We start from the raw sequence: 27,937 nt of genomic DNA, 5'->3' as shown, positions 1-27,937 counted from the left end.
CATACTGGCTACAAATAATAATTGGTTTTTTTTTTCCCTCTATATCTTTCTGTCTTTTTTTCTTTTTGCAAGGAAGCCAACCTAATATTGAACCAAGTGGTAATAGCAGCCATCCTTGTCTTGTTCTGGAGAGCTAGTTCACACAGTTGTGAAATTTTATGAAGTTGTGCACTTATAATTTATACAGTTTTCTAATACTATGTTATTTCAATAAAAGGTGAAAAAAAAAGTTTAGGAATATTTCCCCCAATGTCCTAACCTCTCCTTATACTAACTGCATGCTCTGAGGAGGCCACTGAGCAGGTTGGTACCTGTCTATTTCCAACCTGACTACCCATTACTAAAGAAATCTTAAGTGAGGCCCCAAGGCTGCTTTCATAAACATGAAGAACTGCCCTGGGGTAGGGGTACAGCAGGCAATCTCAGCAGCCCCCCAGGGCAGAATGGGGCGGGGTGGGTGGGTGGGTGGGTGGAAAAGCAGGGAAGCAGATTTCCCCAGAGCAGAAGGAAAAGTTTTTCTAACAATCATTGTCTAACCAAAGAATAGGTTGCTTTTTGAGATAGTGAGTTCCCTGGCCGTGGAAGTATTCAAGCAGGGCTGGACCCCGAGCCCCAATATTGGGTGAGTTTGGAACATATCATGTCTCTTGTCCCTTCCAACTCTTAAGCTTTGAGATTTTTTTAAAAGAGTTGAGTTCATTTTTTATGCACATTTTAGGGAATGTTCTATAAACTCCATTATAATACTTAGAAAAATACCTTATAAAAGAGAAAAACCAACAAAGTTGATTCTCTGAAAGGTTAATATTATTGGTAAGCTCCTAACAAGAAAGATAAAGAAAAAAATAGAAAACACAAAGTTTAGAATTCCTTTAGCTCCCAAAGAAACACCTAGCAAATACAGCAGGTGTGAGTCAACAATCACAGAATAAAACTGTACTTACCAGTTTATTCTTTGCCCTCAATCCCCTAAAAGTTGTGCTGCTTTTTGAGGTTTCTTGCATTGTATCCTACTGTTCCATAATCTTAGAATTGTAGAGGAAAATGTGGCTCAGGCACTTCAGACCTCATTGAAATGGAGAGTAAGTTCTTTTTTTTTAATTTAAGGTTTTATTAATGGGATTGACTGCCTCTTTTGTAAAAGAAGGAATTTTGAATGAAATCCTCTTTTGAAGATTTTTAGAGATGGTGGATAATGATTTCCTATTTTTGCATATGACAAATTTTTTCGTTTTCAATGTGTTAATATTTAATATTTTTTAGTGATTTTATGTTTTTACTTCATTTTACTCTTTCATTCAACCAAGCTACCTCCTTCTCTCCAGTTTGTTGGCAGATCAAAATACATCTGTAATCTCCCAGAAGCTGCAGCCTTGCCTTGTACAAAAGAAAGAAGCCACGTTTTCTTGTGCCACTGCAGAAATGTCTTCTTCCTCCTCCGGCTTCCTGGGATCAAAGTCTTTTTTCATTCTTAGTCGGTGTTTCTCAACGACAATCTGGGATCCAGAGCGGGTCGAACCCTGGGTCCGTGAGTCCTCCCGGGCTGACCGCGAGGCCCGGCGCGCCCGGCCCCTCGGCAGCGGCGGGAGAGCGGCGCCCCCTCCCCGCGCGCCGGGAGAGCCAGCCAGGCCCGCGGAGAAATCCGTTACCAGGCGGCTGTGTCCCCAAGGGCCATTCCAGGGCGGAAGAGGACGGGGAAAACCGCTGTGTTGACTCCAGGGCCCTGGGGCTGGGCGCGCGGCGGGTCGGGTTACAGACAGGTGAGGCCGGAGGATCCGCGAGCGGCGGGCGCCGGGGCAGCCCCGGCCAGCCGCGCCCCCGCAGTCGCTGGCAGCCGGCACACGCCTGAGCACCCCCTGGAGTGGGGGCGCCCGCGGTGGCCGGGGAGGCTGCGCTGGGCGTTTCTGGGTGCACCAGAGCAGGGGCGGAGGCCGGGGGTTCTGCAAAGAGCTTTGCGCTCCCCAACGTGGGCAGAGCTACTCCCAGAAACGTGGCGCCTCCTTCTACCAACTGCCCCGTCTTCTCGCACACACCCTCCAGGCACCAGGGTCGAACAGAAAAAACAAAGACAAAAATTAAATCCTGAGCTGTCCGGCCACTTCCCTGGTGGGAGCGGTGAGGGGAAGCAGTGAACCTCCTTTTGAGCGGTTTCCTGGGAAGGTCATTTCTCAGTCTCAGAATTTGGGGAGCGGGCAGTTAGGGGAAACAATAATTGGAGTGAGGACAGGGGACTCGTTTCGAAGCTGCGTTTGCATAGCACGCAGGTGGCTTTTGTTTCATTGTGCATCTATCTGGGCTGAGGGGACTCTTGGGGTGCCAGGTCTTAGGGTGGGAGTTGCTTTGGCGGAACAAGCCAACTTCTGAGACTGTGTCACTCATCAGTAAAGTAACCACAGGTCCTGAAGATGCTGAATTTCTACATTTACTTACTACTGTGTTTATTTGGGGAGCTGTTGCAAATAATGGGGGACCTAAGCCCTTGGGTCACCCTCCACCAGATCACAATCCAGGGGGAGTCGCCCCCCCCACACACACCTCCCCCTTCCGCCCGCCGAGATTTCAGCAAGCCCGGGAAACTATCCTCCCCGTCCAGAGGCATAGAGCCATTTTCTGGCGAACTGGTCGGAGATAAATCCACTCGGGGGGCCCCGACTCTTGAGAGAAGGGGTTAGGGGTGAGCTGCTGGGTTTCCTGGAAGCGGATCTGGGGTTTGCCTCAAGGAGGTGGCCCTACAGGGTGGCTGATGGGCCATGGGGCGGGGGCTTGATGGAAAAAAAAAAAAAAAGCCCTCCCTGTTTGAAAGAGGGGAGGGGGGAAGAAGCAGACGTTGAATTCTTTTGCAAACATTCATGCCTAAGGAAGGGCTGGAACCGGCAGCCCCGGCCGCCGGAACCGGTCGGACAGGTAGCGAGCTTGTTGACACCGTTATGTTGCAGGGCGCATGCTCGCTCCCAAGTTTCCTGGTGCCTTTTCCATTCCACCTTATGAAACTTTTTCCCCGCCGTGGTCGCACTCGCGCTTTCACGCGTCTGGGTCGCGGAGCCGGGAGGCTCGCGGTGGCCGCGCGCGGCGGGCAGAGGCGGGGGCCGCGCCGCGGCACGGCGTGCGGGGAGAGGGCGGGCGAGGCGGGAAGGGGGGCTCTGGCCGCCGGGAGCCGGGAGCCGAGCCGCCGCCGCCCCTAGCGGGGAGCCGCGGGGAGCAGGGGGCCGCGGGCGGGGAACGGGGCCCCACCATGCCCAAAGTCTTCCTGGTGAAGCGGAGGAGCCCGGGGGTCTCGATCCGCAGCTGGGATGAGCTCCCGGATGAGGAAAGGGCAGACACCTACATCCCAGGTGAGCGCCGCGCGGGGGCCGGGCCTGGGCGCGGGACTCTCGGGTGGGGGAAGGGGCGGCCCGTTCATTCAGCTCATCGGTGGGGGCTGGGCTCCCCCCTCCACCTCCTCCTCTAGAGGGGCAGCGGGGGTCTTCGGGCGGGGGAGGACGCAGACCGATTTCGGGGCGGGCAGCGGGAGGCTAGGAAATCCCGGACGCCCGGCGTTGCCTACCCCCTAGTGGGCGCCTCTAATTGCCCCGCGGCGGGACCGTTGGCTGCAGCGTGGGCCCAGGTGGCTCGGGAGGGGGGGGGGGAAATGGAGCCCAGGAGGGGCCACCCCCAACTCCACTTCCTTATGGGGATGCCCATGACCCTCAATTCCCTCTGGCCTCGGAGAGGAGAGGTCAGCCCCCCTCTGCCGGGGAAAGGAAACTTGGCGAGCGGGGCGAGCGGGTCCGGCCGCGTATGGACCCAATTCTTTGTGGGCTCGGGGGATGGGGCCGAGGAGCAGCCCCCCAGGATGCGGAGCTCGCGCGGAAGGCCCAGCGGGGACTCGCTCGCTACCCTCCCCCCGCCCCCCCGGCGGCGTTGCCCACTTGGCGAGGTGCCCGGGGCAGGGGCAGGGGCCGGGCAGCGGCGGCACCGCCCGCGGGTCGAACTGCCGCCGGCGCCCCGGCCTGACGCCGGGTGTGTGTGTCTTGGGGCGCGGCCCCTCTCTGCAGTGAGCCTGGGCCGCCTGCTCCAGGAGCCCCCCGAGGACTGTCGCAGCGACGGCGGGAGCAGCTGCGGCGGTAGCAGCAGCATTGCCGGCGAGCCGGGAGGCGCCGAGGGCAGCTCGTCCCCGCGCGCGCCCGAGCGCCAAGCCCCCGAGCTCGGCGACGCTGAGGGCCCTGGCGGACACCTGGCGGCGAAACAGCGCCCGGCGGCCAGGTCGAAAATCAAGGTACGGTGTAGACTCAGCCCCCCCGCCCCCGCCACTTGCACCACGCCCTGGCGTCGGGCTCGCTGGGCCCGCGCCCCTCCCTGCCGCGCCCGCCCGCGCACGCGGGCCCCCGCGCACCCGCGCCCCAAGCGCGCCCGCCGTGCGGCTCCTGCACCTGCCCCTGGGTGGCAGCCAGGGCGCCTGGCGCGTAGTCCCGCCGGCTGGGGAGGAGCCCGCGCTGCTGCGCCCGGCCGCTGACTCTCCAAGGTGGTCCCTCCTGTCGCCGAGCGTGGCCTCTGGAGCCGCCTAAAGGCTCTGGATCCTCTCCGCGGGCGGTCATCCTTAGGCGCAAGGCCTAAAGAATAACCAGATGACCCCGGTTCCCCGCGTCAGAGGACGGACCCAGGCTTCTCAGGAATTCCACTCTCCGGGACGCAGTTCCTAGCGCCATGTGGATTCTGAGGATTTCACCCCCTCCTTTGTCCCCTTTGCTGCGTCCCGGAGAGTGGCGGCAGCTTGGCATACCGTGGGCCTCTTTTTACACTACCAGCTATTTCCAGGGTCAGTTCTGGAGTGCCCGTTAGACGGGAGACCTGTTCTGCGCGCTGCAGATCGAGTTGTCGTTTCCTCCAATCTTTTGAATGAAATCGAATTGTAGGCAGCAACTTCTCGGGACGCCCGTCTGCGTTTTGCCGGGTAGAACTGCCCTGGCCGCCTGCGGAGAGGCATCCGCTTCCCACCCCCCCACCCCCAAGATTAAGGAACACCCCCCTCCGTCTGTCTACAGGCAACCGGAGCCAGCGGACAGTGTGTTATAAGTCACAGAACCCCAGGTCCCAGCCTGGCGGGCCGCGGCACGGCCTGTGCGCACTCAAGGCCCCTCCGCGCGCGGGATGATTCTTGCGCGCTCCCGGGCGGTTCTGCAGCCGGACTCGGGCGTCGGTGGGGGATTGGGAAAGCCGTGGATACTGTTCCTGGCAGAGGCCATACTTTCCTTTGCATATTCGGGTATTCCTGGTTCCCGGGGCCTGGCGGGGGTGGGGAGGGGTTGGGAGAGCGGTGGGTGGGCTGGGGCGCATTTGGTTGTAAATTGCGACTCCGGGCTTGAACTGGAATCTTGAGGAAAGGCCTCTTTTAGAGGGTACTGCGGGCTCGCTGCCGACGGGCTGCTGGGCGTGAAGTGCGTTGCTGAGGTTCAAAGTCAGCGGGCCTGAGGCTTTTCTGAGCCAGGTAGGGTTAAGTAGGAGACAGTTTGCCTGAGGCTGGCAGCTCTGCCCTCCAGGAAATACTACAAAGCGTTCTACTTGCAAGTCTGTCGCCAAGCTGGAAAGACAATTACAACGTTGTTTTGGTCAGTGTACCCCCTCTTCCCCCCAATTTCCCAGATTTCTCTGGAGAGAAAGTGACAGAGGAGAAAGACTCTTGCCCCTGTAAACCAAGATTTTGGGGAGATCTCCTTCCCCAGGCAAATAGAGCCTTTGGAGCCCTGGATTAAGGGGATAAGTAAATCAGCTTTATATCCCTGGTCACTTGCCTGTTTGCAGCCTTGCGGAGGTGGGGGGTGGGTCGGGGGTGGGGGGTGGGTCGGGAGTTTGCTCCCCTGCAGTTGGCAAGCGCCTTCTCTGCTTTCCCACGGCATGTTTGTTTAGTGCGGGTGTCCAGGTTCCTACAACATCCCTGTCTCCTCCCACAAACACAAGACACCTTGACATTGAGATGCCCAAGCCTGTGGCCGTCTGAGGCTGTTCCCCCTCCGCTGCCCTCCCGCTAGCGGCAGTTGCCAAATTGCTCGTGGCTTTGCCCATTGCGTAACCCTGGAGGTCGTAGGGCGGCGTGCCGAGCTCCCGGGCCTTTCTCTAAGAATTAGTTTCTTAACCAGAAGAGGAGGAAAACCACTCAAGGATGAGACCCATACATGGTTAATTGTTTTGATGACTTAATTTTGAATAACTCGAAGACACTCTGTGGGTACGTGGCTCCTTGCACCAAAGGAAGGGCAGGTTGGGGCTAGTGCCCTGCGGAGAGAGAAGACCTAGCATTATGCAGCCCGCTGGGTGCGAGGCTTGGCGGGGAGGCAGCAGGGAAAGAAACTGGCCCCGCCCTGGCCTTCCAGAAAGAACCCTCTGGCAGTAACGGTTAGGCTTCTAGGCTCCCGCTTTATCACTTCTAAGCTGTTTGACCTTGGGCAAGTTGCTGAGCCCTTGAGCCTTGGTTCCGTTGTCTTTGAAATGGGGATAATGCGGACACCTGCGGCGGTGCTGTCAAGATGAGTTAAAGGTGGGAGGCGTGCGGTAGCTGTAGCTGTTAGTATTTGGGTTGGTGGGGAGAGGTACATAGGAATGACTGAGAGGAAAATGAATGCTAGAACAGACACAAAACCAAAGGTGTAAGTGGGGGGTGGGGCGGGCGCTGTTCTTAATTCTGTGGATTTGAAGGCGGTGGGGAAGGGGGAGGGGGAAGCCTTAGGGTTTTGTGGACTGAGCCCACAGCTTGAAAGAGGAGAGGGCTGGGAACTCTGGGGGCTGAAGGATGGGACGTAGATCAGGGAGGGAGCTGAGGCTAGGAGCTAGAAATGCCCCTAGAAATGCCGGCAGGACCCGGTGAGATGGTAGAGACAAATTGAGAAGTGTGCTTGCCCAGGTGTGAGTAGAGGAAGGGCTCCAAATGGTTTTTGAAAAGATCAACCTCAGTTGGGTCAATTTTAACCAACCTCAGTCATGGGGACAGTGTCTACTCTGAGCCTCAATTCCCTGATCTGTAAAATGGGGGTAATAATTGAATTGGCCTGTGCTGTGCAGATTAAATGAGATAGTGAATGCGAAAGCTTCACCAGTTTGTTGTTGTTGTTTTTGTTTTTTCATGTACAAACTGCCCAATAGAAAAGATTTTGTTAATGATCAACCCTTTGTTGCCTGCAATAGAGGCAAGGAATTCTCCACCCTCATTGCATTGATAAACAGATACGGGGAAGAGTCAGAGGTGCAGATTAGGAAATGTGGCTTTCCCAGGTTATCTGCTTTATGATTGTACCTGGAGGCAGGTTGTGAATTCCTAGCTGCTCAGGATTCTATAATTTACAAAACAGATCAGGATGAGGGGATTGTGTACACCCCAGAAAATGTTCCTGTCAGTTCATTTTAAGTCACTTGAAATTAATGAATCCTGGACCCATTTGCAGGTCTCCAGCTGTGGAATAGATAAACCCAAGAAACACTGTTGGGTCCCAATCTTTGGAAGGTTTATCAGAAACAAAAGTATGCTGTTGCTGGCTGAAGTTAAATCAGTTAATTGACTGATAGTGAGTCATTCCTAGCTCAGAATGGCTGGGGGGACGGGGATGTTAAGGATGGGCTAGGAGGATAACCTGTGCTCTCACCCATCCTGTTCCAGAAGGAACTGAGTCTAGAACAATTCAAAGACATTCTTGGCCTTTTCCCTGGCTCTCTAGCGTGAGGTATCCAGTGGAACCGATGTGCAATGCTTGCTTATGTCCACGTAACATCCGCACATTGTAATTGGTTGATGTTGCTTTCAGGTCTTATTTATTTATTTTAGGAGGTACCGGGGATTGAACCTGGGATCTCATGCATGGGAAGCAGGCGCTCAACCACTGAACTACACCTACTCCCCATTTCAAGTTTCTTGATTTATATATTTTCCTGCCATGTCTTTTTTATGTCCTTACAATTTATTTTTTGGGGGGAAAAATAGGTAAATTTGTCTTGTAGCGTTTTCAAGAGTCTGGATTTTGCTTCTTGTGTCATTGTGGTATTTAATGTGTTTAGTGTTCCTCAGTGTCCCCTTGCCCCCTCCTCCCCTTCCCCCACCCATGTTTTCTCTAAAACTACTAGCTACTAGTCACATGTGGCTATTTAAATTTAAATTAATTGCAAGGAAGCCACATGTTGAGTACTCAGTAGCACTTAATTGAATGCCGACTGGTGGCTTCTGTGTTGGACAGAACAGAATAGGACATTTCTAGCATTGCGGCAAGTTATATTGGATACTGCCACTCTAGATGATTAATGAGATTTATTTTATTTTTGGCTGGGCTCTATCACAGGTGGAGGTATCTTGTTTCCATCAAGAGATACATAATGTTTGATTCCCTCTCAGATCTCTCTTTTTATGTTAGCTCTTCGTGGTCAGTGCCTAATTATTTTGGGTTAGTAGAGGTTCCAAAACAGTGATATTCTAATTCTGTCCTGCATTGATTAGCTGACATCTATAGAGAGACATTTACCCTCATCTACTATTTGGTTTCTCATCGGAACAGGACATTTAGGAAAGTCAGAATAATGCTTGATTCATTCCTTTTATTTGTCCAGTTTTCAGGATAATCAGGTCACCAGAATTCTCCAGTGATAACCATTTGAGTGTCACTGTGAATCATGGATTTGTCACTTTTAAAAACCCATCTATTTAGTACTTAGAAGAGAAGATAAGCTCCAGCCCTAATTCCTTGTCTCTTGTCCTCTCTCCCAAGAAGGAATCGGCTCCCTCTCCCCTACCTGCATCAGTAACTTGCTGGCCATCTCCCTGGCCATCTCCCAGCTCGTCTTGCTGGCTAGAGTCCTTCTCTACTCTAGACCCACCAAAGCCAGGGGGAACATTTCCGAATGGACTTATATTCCCAGTGCCCAGCTCAGTAGTGCCTGACTCTTGGGAGGGCATACATAGCGTAGAACGAAAATACAGGCAGGGAGGGAGCCAATAGTCCTGAGGCATAAGTGACAGCATTTGGAGGAAAACACAGGCAAGAAGGAAATGGAGAGCTGGGAAAATGCTGGGAATGGATGCTCCATAAAGATTAAAGTAATTACGGGGTGTGGGGAGAAGGGATAGGAGAACAAGATAATAGCACCTGTTTTAATTTGAATATAGGTGAAGTGGGTTTTTATTGTTGGGAGAGACTGCATCAGCTAGGGCTTAGTTGCAAACAACAGAATCCACTGTAGGTAATTTAAAAAGAGAAAGTATTGAATGCTTCTGCCATAATGCGTATGGTAAAACAATTGCCTCACGCCCACCCACCTTTGTCCAGGTAAGTCAGGCCTAAATTCACATCTCCTGAGAGTGCATACGATTGGTGGACCCTACGTCACATCTGAAACCCTAGCTGCAAGGGAGTCTGGGAAATGTAGTTTCTCGCTTTCTAGCCTCTGCAGTGCAGGAAGGCCTGTCAGAAGGAATAGGAATAGATGCCTAGAGCGTCTGTCTGTAAGATTCACTACAGGGACCATTAAAGCTTTTGTGGCCCTCTCCTCTCCAAAGTGAGAAGGTAAGCCCAGGAAGGTTTCCTTGAGTTGCTCACCTTTATTAGTGGTAAAGCCCAACCCATTGGCCCTTTTTCTTCTGTCATGGTTGTATTGCATTTGGGAGGTGTCTTGGACCTTAGCCCCTCAGTGTTGACAGTGTGACATAAGGAGCCTAAAGCTCTAGGTGTGAGACAAACAACAGCCTTTCTCCCCCACATATACTCAGACCCTCTTGTCCCCTATGGGAAGTGTAGGCACAAATTTTGCAGCCAGTAGACCACATTTAAAATCTCAGTGTGGTGACTGGTGAGTCATGTGGCCCCAGGCAGCTTACATCACTCTGAGCCTCAGTTTACTCTGGGCTCTAAGGGTATATTCCATTCATCAGCTCTGCATTTCAGAAGGCTCTCCACTGTTATCCAGTGGCTTTATGGAGCCTGAGAAAATGGTTCATGACACTGGGAGGGGGGATCTGAATTCCAAAGGAATTAGGGAAATACGCTTAGCCTGTTTTGAGCTTCAGACAAAGTGAATGTCTCAGAGGAAATCTGGTCTAAGGAGCTACCAGAATGTAGCTTTGGACTCTACTATCCTCCCACAGGATATGGGACCATCGATTTAATGAACTTGTCTGGTGGACGAGTCAACAGAAAATGAAAGGGTCTCTGTTTTTGTTTTTATTTTTGTTTTTTTTTCCTTGAGAAGCTTGACAGGTAAGTGACCTTGCCAGCTTTGAAGTTGGCCGGCTGGCCACCCGAGGTCCCTGCCTCCCCGATTGCACCTGAACTTTCCAGCCACCCTGACACAATGCTCAGTTTGTTCTTGCTGCAGAAGCCTGCTTTTAAGAAGAAGAGCTGGAGGGGAGCTTTGCATGTTTTTTAAAATGAAAGCTGAGATCTTGCAGAAAACAGGACAGTGAGTGGGAAAAGCATCAAGCCCTGGAGAATTGCTCACTCTCTCTTCCTCTTTCCTGCCCAGAATCAACCTTCAGGCCGGTGTCATCTTCCATCCTCCATGAGAGTTTTCCTACTAAACTGTTAATTTTTTTCAGAAGGTAGCGTGGTGTAAGTACCATTCCCAGGAGGTCTGCAGAGGTAGCATGTAATCAAGCGCTTTGATAATTTCTGTATCAAAATAGGTGACCATGTGTACTAAGTGGGAGCTCAGGTCAGCTCAGGTCAGGTTTTCCCACCAAATGAGAAAGGAGAAAATTTTGGTTTACAGAGAGGTTTTTGGATTTCAGAGTCGCAGATAAAGGAGGTGGTGCATGCCGAGAGTTAGTTCCTTTGTCTTCCATCAGAGAGTTAAAAAATTCAAAAGCCAAATTGAGAAACCAGGGCTTTTGACTATTGATTGATTGATTGATTGATTATCACTGAGCTTTTGGAGCATGCCTAAATGTAACAGTTAGGATTTATTGAGAAGATTTTGAGGTAGCTTTGCTTATTTAATTTCTTAACAACCCTACGAGGCAAATATCATTTTAATCCATGTTTTACAGATGAGGAAATGGAGGATTGGAGTGGGTATGTAACTTGCCTGTGTCACATGGCCTGTAAGTGGTAGAGAGGTCCCTGCTCTTAGCTTCTTATATTGCTGAAGAGCTTGTCAAATACCATTTTATTATTTTACACGTGAGGAAATTGTGGTCCAGGGATGTTACACGACATCCCATGTCAGATGATTAGCCATGTCTAGGTTTTTTATTTGATCCTTCACCATTTCTTTTTTGTCTCTCTATGCCACTATCATTTTTCAAATAGACTGATTTAAAAAATTTATTGTGGTAATGGATATACATAATGTAACGAACGTTAAGCCCATTTTAGCCATGTTTAAGTGCCAGATTTGGTGACATTTTTGACGTTTATGATGCCATGCTACCATCTCTAAGATGGCTGATTGTGACTCAGATTGATTTGCCACTTGTACGGTAGACTAACTAGGTAAGATTGGTTAACCCTCTAGTGAACCTTTAGGAGGTGGGCTGTTAGGTATCAGCCTGTGTAAACATAATAAAAATGTCCCTGGGAGCAGACATGTGACCCGAGGTGGGGGAACCTATTTTTTGGCCCCTGTGATGTCATCTCAGGAATTAGAGACTTGTTTTCTATGTCGTGCAGCCCATCCTGGAAGAGAACATTCAGAAATGTGGAAGACCTGGTGCTCTGGAGAGAATGCAGATGAGATATGTCTATTATTGTTCTGGTTATCTATTGCGGTTTTATGTACCCTTCCCGATTCAGTAGTTTAAAGCAATTTACTGTCATCTCTTTCAGCTCTGTGAGTGGACTGGGCTCAGCTGGGTGGTTCTTGCATTGGGTTTCTCATGTGGCAGCTAGGCTAGAACCTTTTAGGGGCCTAAGTCAGCAAGATGTCCAAAGTGGTTCATTCCTGTGGTTGGCAATTGATGCAGTGAATCCCTATGGGTGGATGTATAGGTTCCCAGCTTGCTTTATTTATTTATTTTTAAAGATTTATTTATTTCTCTTCCCCCTTCCCCCAGTTGTCTGCTCTCTGTGTCCATTCGCTGTGTGTTCTTCTGTGACTGCTTCTATCCTTATCAGTGGTACTGGGAATCTGTGTTTCTTTTTATTGCGTCATCTTGTTGTGTCAGCTCTCCATGTGTGTGGCATCATTCCTGGGCAGGCTGCACTTTCTTTTGCGCCGGGCAGCTCTCCTTATGGGGCACACTCCTTGCGCGCATCAGCACTGGACATGGGCCAGCTCCACACAGATCAAGGAGGCCAGGGTTTTGAACCACAGACCTCCCATGTGGTAGGCGGATGCCCTATCCATTGGGCCAAGTCCATTTCCCCCAACTTGCTTTAACAGGCCAGATTTCAAAGAACACATTCCCTCTGTGGAGTAAATTTGTTATTTAAGGAGTTATGCCATGGATATCCCTTCCTTACTGAGAAGCTAGTGTCGTCAGCCCTGACCTCTTGCCACTTAATGAACTTCACATCTTCTTTTGACCATTGGGCAGACATCAAATATGATTTGTTACTGTCTGGTGGCTGGATTGGTCATAGAGGGGATGGACAGTGCTTCATGGATATGAGGATGCACCATGGAGTGAATCTCCCAAATGAGCTACTTTTTGGTAGCTCAGTTTTCCATTCTATGAAATGGGAATATATGTGAACATGGAAAAATGGAAAAATGGTCTCTTCTGAGGGATACTTGGAGAATTTCTACTTTTTCTCTAAGAAGACTGAGGAAAGGTTACCCTGGGAACAGGGTGCCTTCAATCTCTAAGCCCTCCTCCCCCACTTTGCTTCTTTTCACCCCAACTTTAAAACACTTTCTGTATCTTGGTCAGATGATCTCTTGGCCCTTCACTGCCTCCAGCTGTCACTCATCTCCCACTGCCCTTCAAGATTTCACTCTTTTCAAACAAAATAATGCCAGTGGTTTGAGCTTTTCATTCTGGATTATAATAGAAGGTATCCAGATGACAGGCAGAACATTTTTAAAAACAGGCAGTTACTAAAAAGATAAAAGTGAGTAAGAGGTCGGGTTTGAACTGTGGTTCCTTTGACACATTCTGCAGGACTTTCAAAAGGTGGTTTTAGCGTTCTGCCCACGTTGAATTGGCCCACTCCTTTCCTGGAATTGCCAGGGTCGGGTGTCTGTTTTATTTCATTAGCCCCTCACTACCCCTCAAATGACCTCTCACATCTCTTCAGGGGAGACCATGACCGTTCCTGGTAATGGGAAGAGCCTATGGTCCAGCTGAGTGTCCCTTAGATGAGGCCCAGGCCCTACCCTTTTTGTTTGGGGAGATAGCTGGGAAGAGGTGGGGCAGCAGCGGTTCTAGGGTCTGAGACAGCTGGGGGCTCAGGGTATCTATCCAACAGGTCATCAAACTCAACAGGTCTTCATTTATCTTCCAGTGCTTACCCCAAGTTTGCCCTCTGAGTAGAGTCAGGGCTCCCAAGGTAGACCCCTTTTCCGCTACCACAGCTTTCTTAATCACTGCTTCCCCAGGTCTAGGCTAGACATGCTGAACCACATACAATTCTCCTCTTTCTCAATGCCCTCTTCTGGAATGTTCTTTGCCATCCCTCCTCTCTTCCTCCTTCTGTTTGCCTACCTGAGGAATTTGCTTGCTCTGGAAACCCCTTCCCCCCCTTGCAGGCACCCTTCTGAGGCACCATCCGCATTGCACCCTGAGCTTCTCGGATGTTGATGCCCTATGGGCTTGTCTCTCTGCTCCACCACTAGATGATGTCAGCTTCTTGGGGAGAAGCCTCCAGCTCTCGCACAGGGACTGTCACAGGTCAGGCTGTCATCCATGTTAACTGGGACAAAGTAAACTCTGAGCAAATGAGAATGACCTGGTGGAGGAGGTTGACCAGATAACCCAGTTTGGGGTCTCAAGTCTCTTTGTATTTTGTCATCTACAATCACCAACCATCAAACAAAGACACATACTGACCATGCATTGGCCCTGGGCCAGGCTTGGGGTACGTGGGGGTAAGGAGATAGGAATGTAAATTGTTTGGGAGACCAGGTGATCCCTCAGGAAGCATTTGTATGTAATGGAACCTTCTGGAATGAGATGTAATAATGTCCTGAACTCTGTGAGGGTGAGTGCTCTCAAGCATCACGTCTCAAGGTGTGGTCCAGGCAGAGAAGGCATCACCCGGAAGCTTGCTAGAAATGCAGATGCTCAGACTCCATCCCAGACCTGAATCTGAATGCTTTCAGCAGGCTTCACAGATTATTTGTGTTCATCCTGGAGTTTGACAGGCAGTGGTCTAAGAGGTGCAGAGATCAGCTTGGGCCTGTGCCGCAGTCTCTGGAGAAGGCTGCTTCAGGGAAGGAGCAACTGAACTGGTCTCTGAGGAGGGCAGAACCCAAGTGAATGGAAGGAGGAGTGGGCATTGGAGGCTGGGAGAGTGTTGAGCCAGGAAAGGGCCAGCTTTTCTTGGGATGATGTTTGTACAAAAATACTTTTTTAGGTCTCTTGACGAAGAGAATTTTGGCAAAGCAATTGGATCAGTTTTCTAAAGGATCTGACTTGGTAACTAGGAAACCTTGGACTATATCAGCTCTGGTAATTTTTCATCACATAGTTAAAGTTTCTATTTTCTTCCTTAGTGGCAGAAGCCATGGTTGACAGAGCAGTGGGCTGGACAGTCCAGAGGTTGGGATTTGTTTGTGGTTTTGCTGATAATGAAGCTATGCAATCCTGGCCAGCCAAGTCACTTTCCAAAATGATAACTACTTTATTTGTTCAGGATTTTGTGGGTCAGGAACTGGGGTGTGTCTTGATGAGGCAGTTCTGCTCCGGCTGGCATTGGCTTAGCTACTTAGCTGGTGGCAGCACTGGGCTGGGCTAGAAGGTCCCACAAGGCTTCTCTCCCATATCTGCGCCCCAGTAACCCTGCATGTGGCATGTAGCTTGGGCTTCCTCACAGCATGGTGGTCTTGGGGTAGCTGGACTTTTGCTTGGCAGCTGGCTTCCAGGAGGAGGGAGGAAGTGGAAGCTGCAAGGGCTCTTAAAGCCTAGTCCTGCATCGGACACATGACAGCTGCATGCTCTTGGTCCAGGTAGTCCCCTCGAGCATGCTGGTATATGGAAGGAGGAACTTATGGCGGCTCTCTTTATCAGGCTCCATGAAGTCATCAGGGACCGAGACTCTTCCAGCTCTTCCCTCCTGGTTCAGGCTGGCTGTTGGAGCTCCAGCCAACAGGAAGGAGAGAAGGAGAAAAAAGGGTGCCAACCCTCCCCCTGCAGGAGAGTTGTAGTTCAATGGCTAGGTGGAGTCATGTGGCGGTCACTGGGGGCAGCGTGCCCAGCTGAAGATCTGTGATAGGAAGGGGAGCATGACATTGAGGAACTGCCAGGCATTGTTTCAGCTTCCCCAAAGCCAACACCTGCTTGGAATTTGGCGGGTAGGCATGGCAGGGAGGTGCTCCCAACTCCAGCCTGTGCTGGAGCCTCACAGCCTCTCCCTCTGTTCCAGTTCACCACAGGCACGTGCAGTGACTCGGTGGTTCACAGTTGCGACCTCTGCGGCAAGGGCTTCCGCCTGCAGCGCATGCTCAACCGCCATCTCAAATGCCACAGCCAAGTAAAGAGGCACCTGTGCACCTTCTGCGGCAAGGGCTTCAACGACACCTTTGACCTGAAGAGGCACGTCCGCACTCACACAGGTGAGGAGGGCTGGTATGCTTTGCTTTGCCTTATGTTTTTCTGACCAGGAGTTCCTGTTCCCTTCCTGCCAAAGAACCCTGTCTGAAACGTGGAGCAGTTCAGTGTTTCTGGAAAGATCCAGGGCAGGGCATTTGGGACCAGCTCCCATCTCTGCCACCTACCTGACGGCTGTGTCACCTTGGGTCAGGCAAGGTGCCTCTCTTAGCCTCAGTTTTTACTCTGTAAAATGGGGATAATAATACAAGTCCTAGTGAGGCTCGAGAGAAATGAGTAGCTGGGGTATTCTGAAAATTGTGCAGCATGAGACAAATGACGAGAGGTGTCATAATTCAGCCCGCTTGGTCCTGGCTGGCTGGCAGAAGGAGCTTCACTTGTTTCCAACTGGTGGTATTTTATGCTCCTTTCTTGAGAAGTATGCCTGGCTCAGAATAGTATCTTGTTCCTACTGAGTGATCGAAGGGAGTAGAGAAAAGACTCAGCCCACTTTTAGCAGACCCCAGACCCCCACTTGAACCTGATGGGCAAACCTTGCCTTCTTCTCAGACCTTCCCATTTTCCTACTTATAAAGTTTGGGTTTGGGTCCTCACTGGTTCCGTTTCACAGAGAGTCCTGGGAGTGCCTTCGACCTCTCTCCTGGCCCTTCTGATTAGTCACAAGCCTCATTAGTTTTATCTCAGAAACATTTGGCCTTGCAGGATTCCTCTCTTCAAGTCTACTTTCTGCACCTTTGCTAGAGTCATCCTTTGAGGAGAAATCTAAGACCGCCACTTCCCTGCTCAAAAATCTCCTCCTACTCTGGCCAGGATGAATTCCAAAATTCTCACCTTGATGGGCTTCATGTAAAGCCCCTGGGTCCCATTTTCAAATCCCCATTCCATCCCATCTCATCATATCCCAACTCATCCCATCCCAACCCCACCCATCCCATTCCAACTCATTCCAACCCATCTCAATCCAACCCATCCCAAACAGGCCACCTCTATAGACTCATAAAATTGACTATTGTCTCCCTCATTCCTTAAGCCCTCTCAGAGTTTAGGGTTCCCCTGGTGTTTAGATGGGGATGGGAAACTGTATATTCCTCCTTCCCAATAGGATCCCAACTCCTAACACTCCCCACCCCCTGTGTCCCCTCCTTCCATTACAGAGCCCTTCCTAATCCCCATATTCAAACTTCCTTTATAACCTTTATCATGCTTTATTGTTCTTAATCTGAGTACTGGCCATGAGCTACCTCCCTCCCAGGGGAACCACTCTGGGGACTTCCACCAGCAGAAATGGCTGTTGCCTGTCTTTGAACGTAGTAGAAATGGCATCCTAGGGTGCATCTCCTTTGGCTGGGTTGGAAGCCTTCCTTTTTAGTCTCCAGCACCAGTGGATCAGGAAGTTTGCCCTGTGCATGGCTGGGCTGCTACTTAAGTTGTGTGTGGGATGCTTGGAAAGTGGAGGGTGGTATACGGTCCCAGGGCTATGGACCCCTCAGGTGGCTGTGAAGCTGGGCTCGTAGACAACCGGCCCAAGGGTCTGGGGGGATAGTGGGGACCGCTCATTCAGTGGCTTGTCATTTTTTGGCCCTGGAGAGCTTCCCAGCTTTTCATCTCTACCCAAGGATGTCCTTGAGGACATGGACTGTCCCTTCAACTTGTGCCAGGCAGGACTCCTGGTCACTTCCCCCATCCTGACCTCCAGAGCAAAGGGATGGGGGCTCGGGAGTTTTGCTGACTGTGGGGTACCTTCATTTGGAGCAAACAATGAGCTGAGGCAATTGTCTCAGCTGTGACTGAGAATGGAGAATTCGCCAGGAAATATTCTGGACTGACTTCTGAGTTAGGGGACCATGTGACCTTGGCTAAATTATCCTTTCACCTTAGTTTTTCCGTCTCTGAAACGGGCATGCTGATTTTAGTACCTGTCACCTAAAGTGGTGCTTGTGAGGTTTCAAGGCCAAAAAGTTTGTAAAATCCTTCACACATTGTAAGTCCTTAGTATGAACTATTACTAATAGTAAAAGTTGCGATAATTGGCGACTTTTTCTGGCGCCTGGTTGATTTTCTGGTGGCGAGGTGTCTCCATGGGAAAACATGCCAGAAAGAGGAGCCAAGGGTTTACCAATAAATTAGCTGGTAGCAAACAGAAAGGGCGCCCACTGGTGGGGTGCTCAGTGTCTGAGGTGGGGAGTGGGCCTGGCCTCCTGGCTGGATAAGCTCGCCTGCCAAGGGACAGCAGGAAGAGCAAGCGTTTGGGGGTTCTCACATATCTGTTTGGTTCATTTGAGCCATTCTCACTAGCTCCAAAAGATCTCACCAAGAACTTGATGGGCAGGCCAATGTGGTCTTGATCGAGATGTGAGCATTGGATTTTAGTTACTGACTCTCACATGTGAATGTTGTCTTTGGATCAGAAACAAAGATATCTTGCATCCCTGATACGTAGACCCCAGTATCACAAATACAGTCGACAGTTGCATGAAGAGTTAAGTCTGGTAATGAGACTAAGCTACGACCAACCTAAAAACTTATCTGGGACCCAGGACCCTTCGTTTGAGAACTGTAGCTGGAGTAATGAGGCAAAGGCAGGGGGCTAGGGAGTCGGGGACACCCTCTGTCTCCCTCCACCCCTGCCGCTGTCAGGAGACTGGGCATCTAAGGAGAGGCTCACAACAGGGAAAGCATCTTGGAAAAGGCCCAGGGAAACTACGGCCTGAAAATATCCTCCATTAATATCAAAGCAGGTGAAAGAAGGGACCAGGGCTTCTTTTTTGGGATATGACTTCACCAAAGAAAAGAGTAAAACAGCGGAGTGTGGTTTAGTCAAACGATGTCTGATTAAAGATGAGAAGAGAGAAAACACGATTATACTTTTGGAAAATGAGAGGCTCTTTTCCATCTGACCTGTCGTAAACTGGGCACCCTAGAGCAGATCCTGAGGTGGGGATCCGCATAAAGTGAATTATTGAGGGTGAGCTCACAGGGGAAACCGGTAAGGGAGGGAGGGAAGCAGGATGGGGTAGAGGCCGGAGCTAAGCAGGGGCCTCTCCTGGAGTCCAGTGGGAGCCTGATCCCACCGGGAGCTCCGGAGCATGCGTGGTACCGCAGAATTGTCCTGTATCCAGGCAAGTGGGGTGGGGGGTACCTATAAGCCCATTGGGTCCGACATTGGACTTCTAGGCCTCTAGAAGGTCAATTGCCCAGAGCAACTCCTTGGAGAAGGGGTCAGCCGAGAGCTGCCAATACGCATTCCAGCTGCTGAGCCATGGATTTCCTCACCCAGGAAGGGGGATCCCGATGGGGAGCAGACAGGTGACAGGATCACTGGGGCCAACTTGAGAAATCATGACGGTTGATCCATCGCGGAGGGTGGAGGTGGGGATGGTATGAGCTTCAGAAAAAATGAGCCCAGATCCCATTCATAGCCCAGGAATAATATTATGGACCTGTTTCTATTCTTTTGGATGGATTTAAATGATTAGGTTGAGCTTTAGGGACACTTCCTAAGAATGGCTGTCGATGTAAATTTTTCTTTGCTTCTTTTTGGGGCAGGGGGGACAGAGGGGGGCATTGTTTAAAGTAAAAACAATAATAATGAAGTGTTTTATACTCTGACCCCTTGGAACACGGTCCATGGACCAGCAGCATTGGCTGGGAGCTTGTTGGAACGCAGAATCACTGCAGAATATCGGGTCCGCCCTGTGTATTATTTTCAGGTGTAAAAGATGTGCCAGGCTCATCGTTCCAGTACAGCATTTACTGAAAATATTTTATCTTTCTCACTTGGACAATGACAACTTACTCTGTTAAAGACTCCTGCCAATATGAAAAGCTATAGAGGGAGTGGATGTGGCTCGAGCGGTTGAACGCCTGCCTCCCTCATGGGAGGTGCCTCCCGTGCCTCTTGGAAAAACAAAACAACAAGCAAAACAAATGAAAAAAACCAACTCAGGGGAGCTGATGTGGTGGAGCACCGACTTCCCACATACGAGGTCCCGGGTTCAATCCCTGGCCCCCCGGTACCTGAAAAAAAGAAAGCCGTAGAGAAGAAAGTGTAAAGCCACCCAAAGGTACGCCTGTCAACGGTTGGAAAGGACACACGTCTGTGGGGTTCCTGGCTCAGGCTTGGGGGCGGGGGGCACGCAGCCCAGGGAGGTGGTGGACCCGTGCTTGGTTGTAACTTGACAACCTCAGTCTGGAGTAGAAGACGCAGTGGAAGCTTCTGAGTTCCAAGAGAGAAGCTAAGGGATTTAGATCTGGTGAGGTCAGGGTAGCAGGTGGGCGGCCTGCGCCAAAGCTGCTGTTTGCCCCCTCCCAGGAAACCCTCCTGCCTTATCTGCCATCAGGCTGGGGGCGACAATGAGAGGGATAAGAAGGCAAACAAATCCCATCTTGATTGGAGAAGAGGAAACAATGATATCTTTGTTTGGAGGCTAGAGAGAAGGATTGATTGGATTGGGGGAAAATGCAGATTGGGGGGGTTTGGGAGGCAACCCCCACCCCACGGGACTGAAGGCTCGTGGAATGCCACTGCCTGTGACTTTTCAGTTATCAAACGGTGTCTGCTCACTATTTATTGTTATTTTATTTAAATTTATTTTTTAACTGTAGAGGTGATAGTGTGGAAAAAAGAAAAGAAAAACAAATTAAATTCTACTCCTGACAGCAAAACACCATTTAGTGTTTTTTCCAGAAGTTTTAAAATTCGCATTGCGCTTTTTTTGTGTGTATCATATAGCTTGGAGATTGTTTCATATCTGCACAGGTAGACATACCTCACTCTTCCATTGTTGTCAGTCTTTCCTAATATGAGATCAAAATGTAATTTCAAATATGCAGACACCATCATTTTCCCCTTCCCCAACTGATGATACTTGTTTCCATTTGGGGACATTTTTTATCTTAGTCTCTTTTTTCTTTTTCACATTGTGTTTACATTCTTGTATATCCTTTGCAAGTTTTCCCTGAAGTGGAATTCCTGCGTCAAAGGATAGACACATTACAGATTTTCATGGGTGTTGCCAAATTACCCTCCAGGGAGGTAGCCCTAAATGTCCACGTACCAGTAGGCCTGTAAAAATCCAGATTCTTGTTGGAGTTCAAGTGTGGCTAAAATTCAATAAAGGAGGGCTTCAGCTATGGCAAGGAAAACAAGTGGGAAGCTCCAATAATGAAAATGTTCTTTGGGCACGTGAGCTGTGAAGCTTGATTTGGTGTTAGGAAGAGAAAAATTTGAAAAGAAGGAACTCTTTGATAACCCAATAAGCAAGATTTTTTTGGACCAGTTAGTCTAGATTTATGATACAAAATCCAAAAGGGATTCTGCCTTTTTCCAATTGGCCACCTACTGATCACATATTTAAAAACCTAAAGACCTTTTTTTAAAATTGTGAAATAAATAACACATACAGAAGTGCACGTATGTACAACTGAAAGACAAGTACCAAAATGTGCACGTGCCACCGGCCCGTTTATGACGAGAACATAGTTGCCTTCTCTTTGGCTGGGTTGTAAACTCTTGAGGCTGTATCCCATTGATTCTTACTCTTCTCTGAGCCCTCAACAATCCTGTAAGGTGGGTTACAACTATCATGCCCATGTCAGAGGTGAGGAAACTGAGGTTTAGAGAAGTTACGCGTTTTGGCCCTGTTCTGGGTTAACGAGGCAGATGTGTGGTGCCTGGTCTGGAAATGGCTCTAGTTCCTCGCTCGTCAGTGGATTACTGATGTCTGGCGAAGGGCCCTGGGGCACGTTCGGTTCCCATGGCGGACAAGGTTGGTCCTTGCTTGGGAGTAGCCAGGGGAGGCCGTGGTGTTGGGAAGTCCTGGGCATCTGTCAGCCCCCTGGCTCCAGGCTGCGTTCTGGCCACTTCATCCCTACTGGGTGCAGGGGAGGGGGCGCAGGCCACGGGGACTGGTTTCCCGGAGAAAGGGGGTGGTTCCACGCCTGGGCTGCAGGAAGGGGTCACCCGGCAGCTGCAGGTGACAATGGTCTGCCCAGCACCAGGCAGCGAGGGACCCGTGGTGGGGCAGGCTTGCACGGGGGTGGGTGTAGACATGCAGATGTCAGGATTGCTGTAACGGGGCTTTCGGGGCCAGTCACTCTCCATGCATCTCTGTTTCTGGCAGTCACCCATCCTTCCAAGTTGGACTCAAATCCCACCTCCTCCCTGAAAACAACAAACAAAACAAAGAAAACCTGCAGCAGTCATTCCCATTCTCCCAGTTGTCCATACTCTGCACGGGTCCAAAATCTCTTAACACTCGCTATCCAGGCCAGGCTGGGGGCTGTGTCCTTAGAAGATGCTCAGAGGGTCTGTTGCATGAAGAGAGGAAGGAGATGGATGCCGGGCCCACTAGCCTTAGTCCGGGGGAGGCTAGACACATGCCCCCACTGCAGGTGTTTGCAGACCACGCGGGGGGTGGAAGCTCCATAAGTAGCATGGGGAACGTCTATTTCTGGGAATCCAGGGGTTTGTTGCATCCAGGTTAAAGCCTGATTCAAGTGTGCTGGTTTCCTCCTATTTTTAGTTCGGATGTTTTAAAGCAGCAGCGAGTTAGTTCCAATAACTGTTGAAAGAAGCAACAGATCTCTGGGTGAATTTCCGTAGGTTTGAAATCAGGTTTGCTGCCTGCTCTAACAGGGGTGGTAAGAGCCAGCATCGAGCAGAGAGCAGGGCTTTCCTTCCTGGTAAATGCAAGACACAAGCTACAAAGCCGGCTACAGTGCAAACAGGAGACCTAGCATGGGCATCTCCCTAGGAGAGAAGTCATATGGCCCTTGAATTCATAGAAACGAGTCCCAGAAGATGTGACCAGGGCCAATAGCATTTAGTCATTCGTTCATTTAAAAATTATTTACGGAGCACCTATGTATTATGGGCCAAGTACTGAGGAATAGTTTCTTAATATATTGGGCAGTTTTCCTAGAATGTGTGGAATATATTATGTGTCTACATCGTGCTTGATGCAGTTGGGTAGCATCTCACTGTGACACTGATGCAGCACAGCTTTTTTCAGGCAAGCATTTTAGGAAATGAGGGTATGCTTCTGGGTGTGGACTGGAAGAGATAAAAGCGATTTGATTTGTTGAAGTAGGGGGATGGGGAAATTTTTTCCCCCCATTTTGACTTCCTTTATCATCTGTGTGCTTGAAAAAAAATCATGAACAGAAGTCCACTTGGCCCTCTTCCACAAGCCGCTTTGAAGGAACTGGGGCCATTGAGCCTTCAGGACGAGAAGTGGAGCACAGCTGCCTTCCGATTCTGGAGTGCCGAGCTTAGCTTCTTTTTGCTTGCTTTTTACCTGTGATTCTCTAGAGTGTAACCCCAGGGCCAGCAGCTCCAGCAGCACCTGGGGGATTCAGAGAGATACAAATTCTTAGTTCTACCCCAGAATCAGAAACTGCAGGGGTGGGGCCCAGGAGTCTGTGTTTTGACAAGCTCTCTGTTGATTCTGATGCTTGCTCGACTTTGAGAACCACAGCCTTGAGTTCCAGTTCTGATCCAGTAGGGCTGGGGTGGGCCTGAGCGCTGCATTTCCAACAAGCCCCAGGTGACATGGACGCCATTGGTCCATGGACCACGCAGTAACGAGGCTGTAGAAGGCGGTAGGGGGTGTTGTGAGGGTGTGGGCTGCCGCAAATATGGGATTTGGGTACAATCCCATATGAGATGGCCCTCTTGTCTGTTTGCTTGTTGTTTGTGCTCATTGTTTTTTTTTCTTTAGGAAGGACCAGGACCTCCTGTGTGGGAGGCGGGCACTCAACTGCTTGAGCCACAGCCACTCACTGCTTGTTTTTGCTCCTCGTTTGTCTTCTCTAGGAGGCACTGGGAACCAAGCCCAGGACCTCCCGTGTGGTAGGCGGGAGCTCAATGGCTTGAACCACATCTGCTCCCCCATGGTGCTTTTTTTTAGATTTATTTATTTATCCATCTGCCCCTTGTTGTTTCACACTCGCTCTCTGTGTCCATTCACTGTGTGTGTTCTTCTGTGTCTTCTTGTCTTCCTTTTAGGTGGCACCGGGAACCAATCCTGGGACCTTATGGAGTGGGAGAGAGGTGATCATTCTCTTGTGCCACCTCAGCTCCCTGGTCTGCTGTGTCTCTTATTGTCTCTCCTCTGTGTCTCTTTTTGTTGCATCATCTTGCTGCACCAGTACTCCATGTGGGCCAGCATGCCACGTGGGCCAGCATACCACGCGGGCCAGCTTGCTTTCATGAGGAGGCCCTGGAAATTGAACCCTGGACCTCCTATATGGTAGGCGAAAGACCAATAACTTGAGCCACATCCACTTTTCTCCCAATGGTGCTTTTAAAAAGTAATAAAATCAGGTAGTAAACACCATCATGAAAAAATCTCCAGGAACATTGTTAAGTAAAAAAGTCAATTTTGTAAACATCTTTTGTTACGTTCTTTTCCATTAGAGCCAGAAGAGTAAAACTAATACATTTTTTTTGGAATAAATAAAATATTTAAACATTTTAAAATGTGGCTTTTAGGACACCTGCTTTTCAAATTTTCGTTATTTTTTCCACTACTTGCATATTCTGGGATAAAAGTAACCATTTACTATTGACAGGGAACCTCTCTCCCTGTCAGAGGTTTACAGGATTGAACCCCAGTGAATCTTAGAGGAGAGAAAATGAGAAGAGAAGACAACACAGACAGCAAAAACAGCAGGGTGGGAGGAGTGGAAGGGGGGAAGAAAAAAAAGAAGAACAAGATGCAAGAAAACTCATGTATCACTTTAAAACAGTTCAAATTAAAATATAATGTTTGAAATTTCAGAGCTGGTGGTAAAACTATAAGGAAGAACAAAGAAATTGCTGTGGAAAAAGTTATGATATATTTACTCCTAGTTGGAGAAAGGGGGACGCATTTAGGAAAGGGGATTAAGGGCTTGGAAATTTATTGACATTGTTCTATTTCCTAAACATGATGTTCCTTTCATTGTTATTTTAATAGACAAAATATGTCTCTATAGTCTCTACTCTCTTGTACAAATAAGATATTTTGCAATAAAAATATTGCACAGTAAATTTAAAAAGTAACCATTTAAAAAATACATAAATCATCAAACATAGGGGTGCATGTTTTTCCTTTTGCCTCAAGCTCCAATATGGCACTGTTGGATCTTGTCTTCATCAAATGTTTTGATATTTTATTCATCTTTTTTTTTTTTTTGGCATTCATTCTGATTTGTAAAATATTATTTATCTTGACTGCGGAGGTTTTTGGTGCCCCCTTAAATTTTGTGCCCCAGGCAATTGCCTCACTTACCTCACCCTAATCCTAGTCCTAGAAAAATATAATGAGAAGGGGGTGTTGGATAATTCCTGCCCCCAGATAGCCACTATTATATTAAAATTATTTTTGTTAATAGTGATACCAGCATGTGATCTGAGATACAGCAAATTGTACAAAAAGACGTGCAAATGGAAAGCATAAGCCTCCCCCCCCCGCCATTCCATACCTGTTCAAACTCATCTAAATAGTCATTTCCACCCCCCACTCCATCCTGGTCTGCACTTGAATTTCCTTGTCAGACATTCTTGACCCCACACGGTCCCGTGAGTCCAGGCAGGCCTTGGAGATACGGTGGGTTCATTTCCACTGCAATAAAGCGAATATTACAGTAAAGTGAGTTGCATGAATTTTTTTGGTTTCTCAGTGCATATAAAAGTTATGTTTACACTATTCTGTAGTCTATTAGGTATGCAACAGCACTATGTCTGAAAAAACAAGGTACCTTAATTAAATTGTGACAGAGACATGAAATAAGCACATGGTGTTGGAGAGATGGCACTGATAGGCTCGCTCAACACAGGGTAGCCACCAACCTTCCATTTGTCAAGCAAGCAATATCTGCGAAGCACAATGGAACGAGGTATGCCTGTACCGATGCTGGAAGTCGGGGCGCCTGCGCCGAGGAGGCTGAGCTCCCTGGGGTGTACTGGACCTGTGCACCAGCCATCTGGAAAGCAAGGCCCGCTTGCATTAGCCAGGCTCTGCAGCCAGCACAAGGTCAAGTTTGGGAATGTTTTTCGTAACTTGATGGTGAGGGCCCTGCCCGTGCCCACAGCCCTTACCGTTTCAGGGCACAGCTGCAACTCTGCCTGAGGCTTTTCTTGTTGGCACCGAAGAAATCCCGATGGGATTGAACTCTGGTTGCCCACGGTGGCAAGTGGCTTAACAACATCCCTTTCCCTGTCTCCATTTCCTGATGCTTTCTGGGGTCTCTTCTCACAGACACTGTTTGCACTGGCATCCTTGTCCCAGGGCCTGTTTCTGGAAAAAAACCCAGACTAAAGTAGAAAAGAAAAGTCTACTTTGCCTATTATAAAATTAAAACATTGAGGCACATAAGAAGGAAGAAGAAAAGTCCTCCCAGAACCAGGCAGTGTTTTTCTGTTGTTTTAAGGTTTTATTTTTATTTATTTCTCACCCTCCTCCTTCGTTGTCTGCTCTCTGTGTCCATTTGTTGTGTGCTCATCTGGCTTGTCTTTTTTTTTTCTTTTTAGGAGGCACCAGGAACCAAACCCAGGACCTCCCATGTGAGAAGGAGGTGCCCAAACACTTGAGCCACCCCCGCTTGTTGTGTCTCTCGCGTTACCTGTTGTGTCTCTTCGTTGTGTCATCTTGTTGCATCATCTCACTGCACCAGCCCATCTCATCAGCTCGTTGTCTTCTTTAGGAGGCACCAGAAACCGAACCCGGGACCTCCCATGTGGTAGGCGGGCGCCCAACCTGCTTGAGCCACATCCACTTCCCTTGTTCTGTTTTTTCCTATGCTCGCATCCCTACTTGTTAATGCTCATTCGTGCCGATGTTACAGTCCTTTGTAGACAATTCTGCCTCCCGCTGTAATCGTTTTCCCCAAATCCTTGGCCGTGATGGTGTGCGATGGCCTCGTCCACGATCGGCTGTGACAAATCAGTGACGTGTCTGTCCCCCTCGCCCCTGCAGGCATCCGCCCCTACAAATGTGACGTCTGCAACAAGGCCTTCACGCAGCGCTGCTCCCTGGAGTCCCACCTGAAGAAGATCCACGGGGTGCAGCAGCAGTACGCGTACAAGCAGCGCCGGGACAAGCTGTACGTCTGCGAGGACTGCGGCTACACCGGCCCCACCCAGGAGGACCTGTACCTGCACGTGAACAGTGCCCACCCGGGCAGTGCCTTTCTCAAAAAGACCTCCAAAAAACTGGCGGCCCTTTTACAGAGCAAGCTGGCGTGCGCCCACCTGATGGAGGAGGACGGGAAGTGAGAGGACCGGCCGGGAGGGCGCGGGTAGGCGGGCGGCCAGCGGGCAGGTGAGAGGCCAGCGGGCAGGCGGGAGGCCAGCGCGGCTAGCTTCCGCGGGTCCCCTCCGCCCCCCGCCTCTGAATTAGAAGTGCTCCTGCCATTCATCTCTCTGACTCTGGGGACCTTACCAGGGGTTCTAAAGTCAGTTATAATCGTGACGTTGGGCCCTGTCCCACGTGTCCTGTGGAACAGTCTCATTGATGACGGCGTGTTCCCCACACTCCCAGTGGCCTTTGGGATAAAACCTTGTGGGCTGGTTGTTTTGGGGTTTTTTTTTTTGTTTGTTTGTTTTTGTTTTTTTAATTTTAGGATTTTCGTATGGTTCTTGGAGAGACCATCATTTTATGGTGCCTTGAAATAAAAGTGCTTCCACTTGAAATGCTATCAAGGAAGGAAAATGAGTTTTGCTATTCCAAATGTGTTTACAGAAATTATTTTACTAATGAAATGCTCTTGTGAAGCTTTTCTTACCTGCCCCAGCAGGAGAGCGTTACTGAGGGGTCCCTGCTTAGGGCTGATGGCCTGACATTTGACTTGGGGTGATTTGTGGGGATGATTATTTTGTCTTGGGAGGGCTGGCTTTGAAGAAGCACGTCTTGAGCGCTGGATGGAAGAACAAATGGCTGGAGGGAAACGGCAGCCCTGCAGGCCTGCCCTTTGCAGGCCAGTGGGCACCGACGCCCGGCTCGGTGCGGCCAGACTCTAAATAAAGGCAGGTGCGTCGCAAGCTCCTGGTGTCTTTTTGTGGCTCTGCAGTTACGGCTGAGCCGCCTCTGGCTTTCCGGGGCTGGGACTTGGCGGTCGGAGGCGCCTTCCTTATGTCCGTCCCTGGGGTGTGGGGTTTGTAAGGCAAACCCCAGAGCGTGAGAAACTCATGCTTGTGCACACATGGCGCTGCAGTTACCGCAGGGCAGGTGGCGGCGAGTGCGGCGACCTTTAGCCACCTTGGAGGCCTGTCCACAGAGGCGTGGGAAGTAAACAATG

The 27,937-nt window shown here is 49.8% G+C and overlaps 1 protein-coding gene across 1 annotated transcript; it reads left to right on the top strand.

Moving 5' to 3' along the window:
• Positions 1–2,779: 2,779 nt before the first annotated feature.
• On the top strand, positions 2,780–27,337 carry OVOL2 (ovo like zinc finger 2). Its single transcript, XM_058287606.2, has 4 exons — positions 2,780–3,332; positions 4,035–4,255; positions 15,471–15,660; positions 26,617–27,337. Exons 1-4 carry the CDS (start codon positions 2,942–2,944, stop codon positions 26,913–26,915), a joined length of 1,101 nt encoding a protein of 366 aa, XP_058143589.1. The 5' UTR covers positions 2,780–2,941; the 3' UTR covers positions 26,916–27,337.
• The last annotated feature ends 600 nt before the right edge of the window (positions 27,338–27,937 follow it).

This window comes from Dasypus novemcinctus, chromosome 24 (genome assembly GCF_030445035.2).
Source record: "Dasypus novemcinctus isolate mDasNov1 chromosome 24, mDasNov1.1.hap2, whole genome shotgun sequence".
Taxonomy (NCBI): domain Eukaryota; kingdom Metazoa; phylum Chordata; class Mammalia; order Cingulata; family Dasypodidae; genus Dasypus; species Dasypus novemcinctus.
Note: the sequence above shows the minus strand (reverse complement) of the source record. Positions and strands in the feature narration are given on the sequence as shown.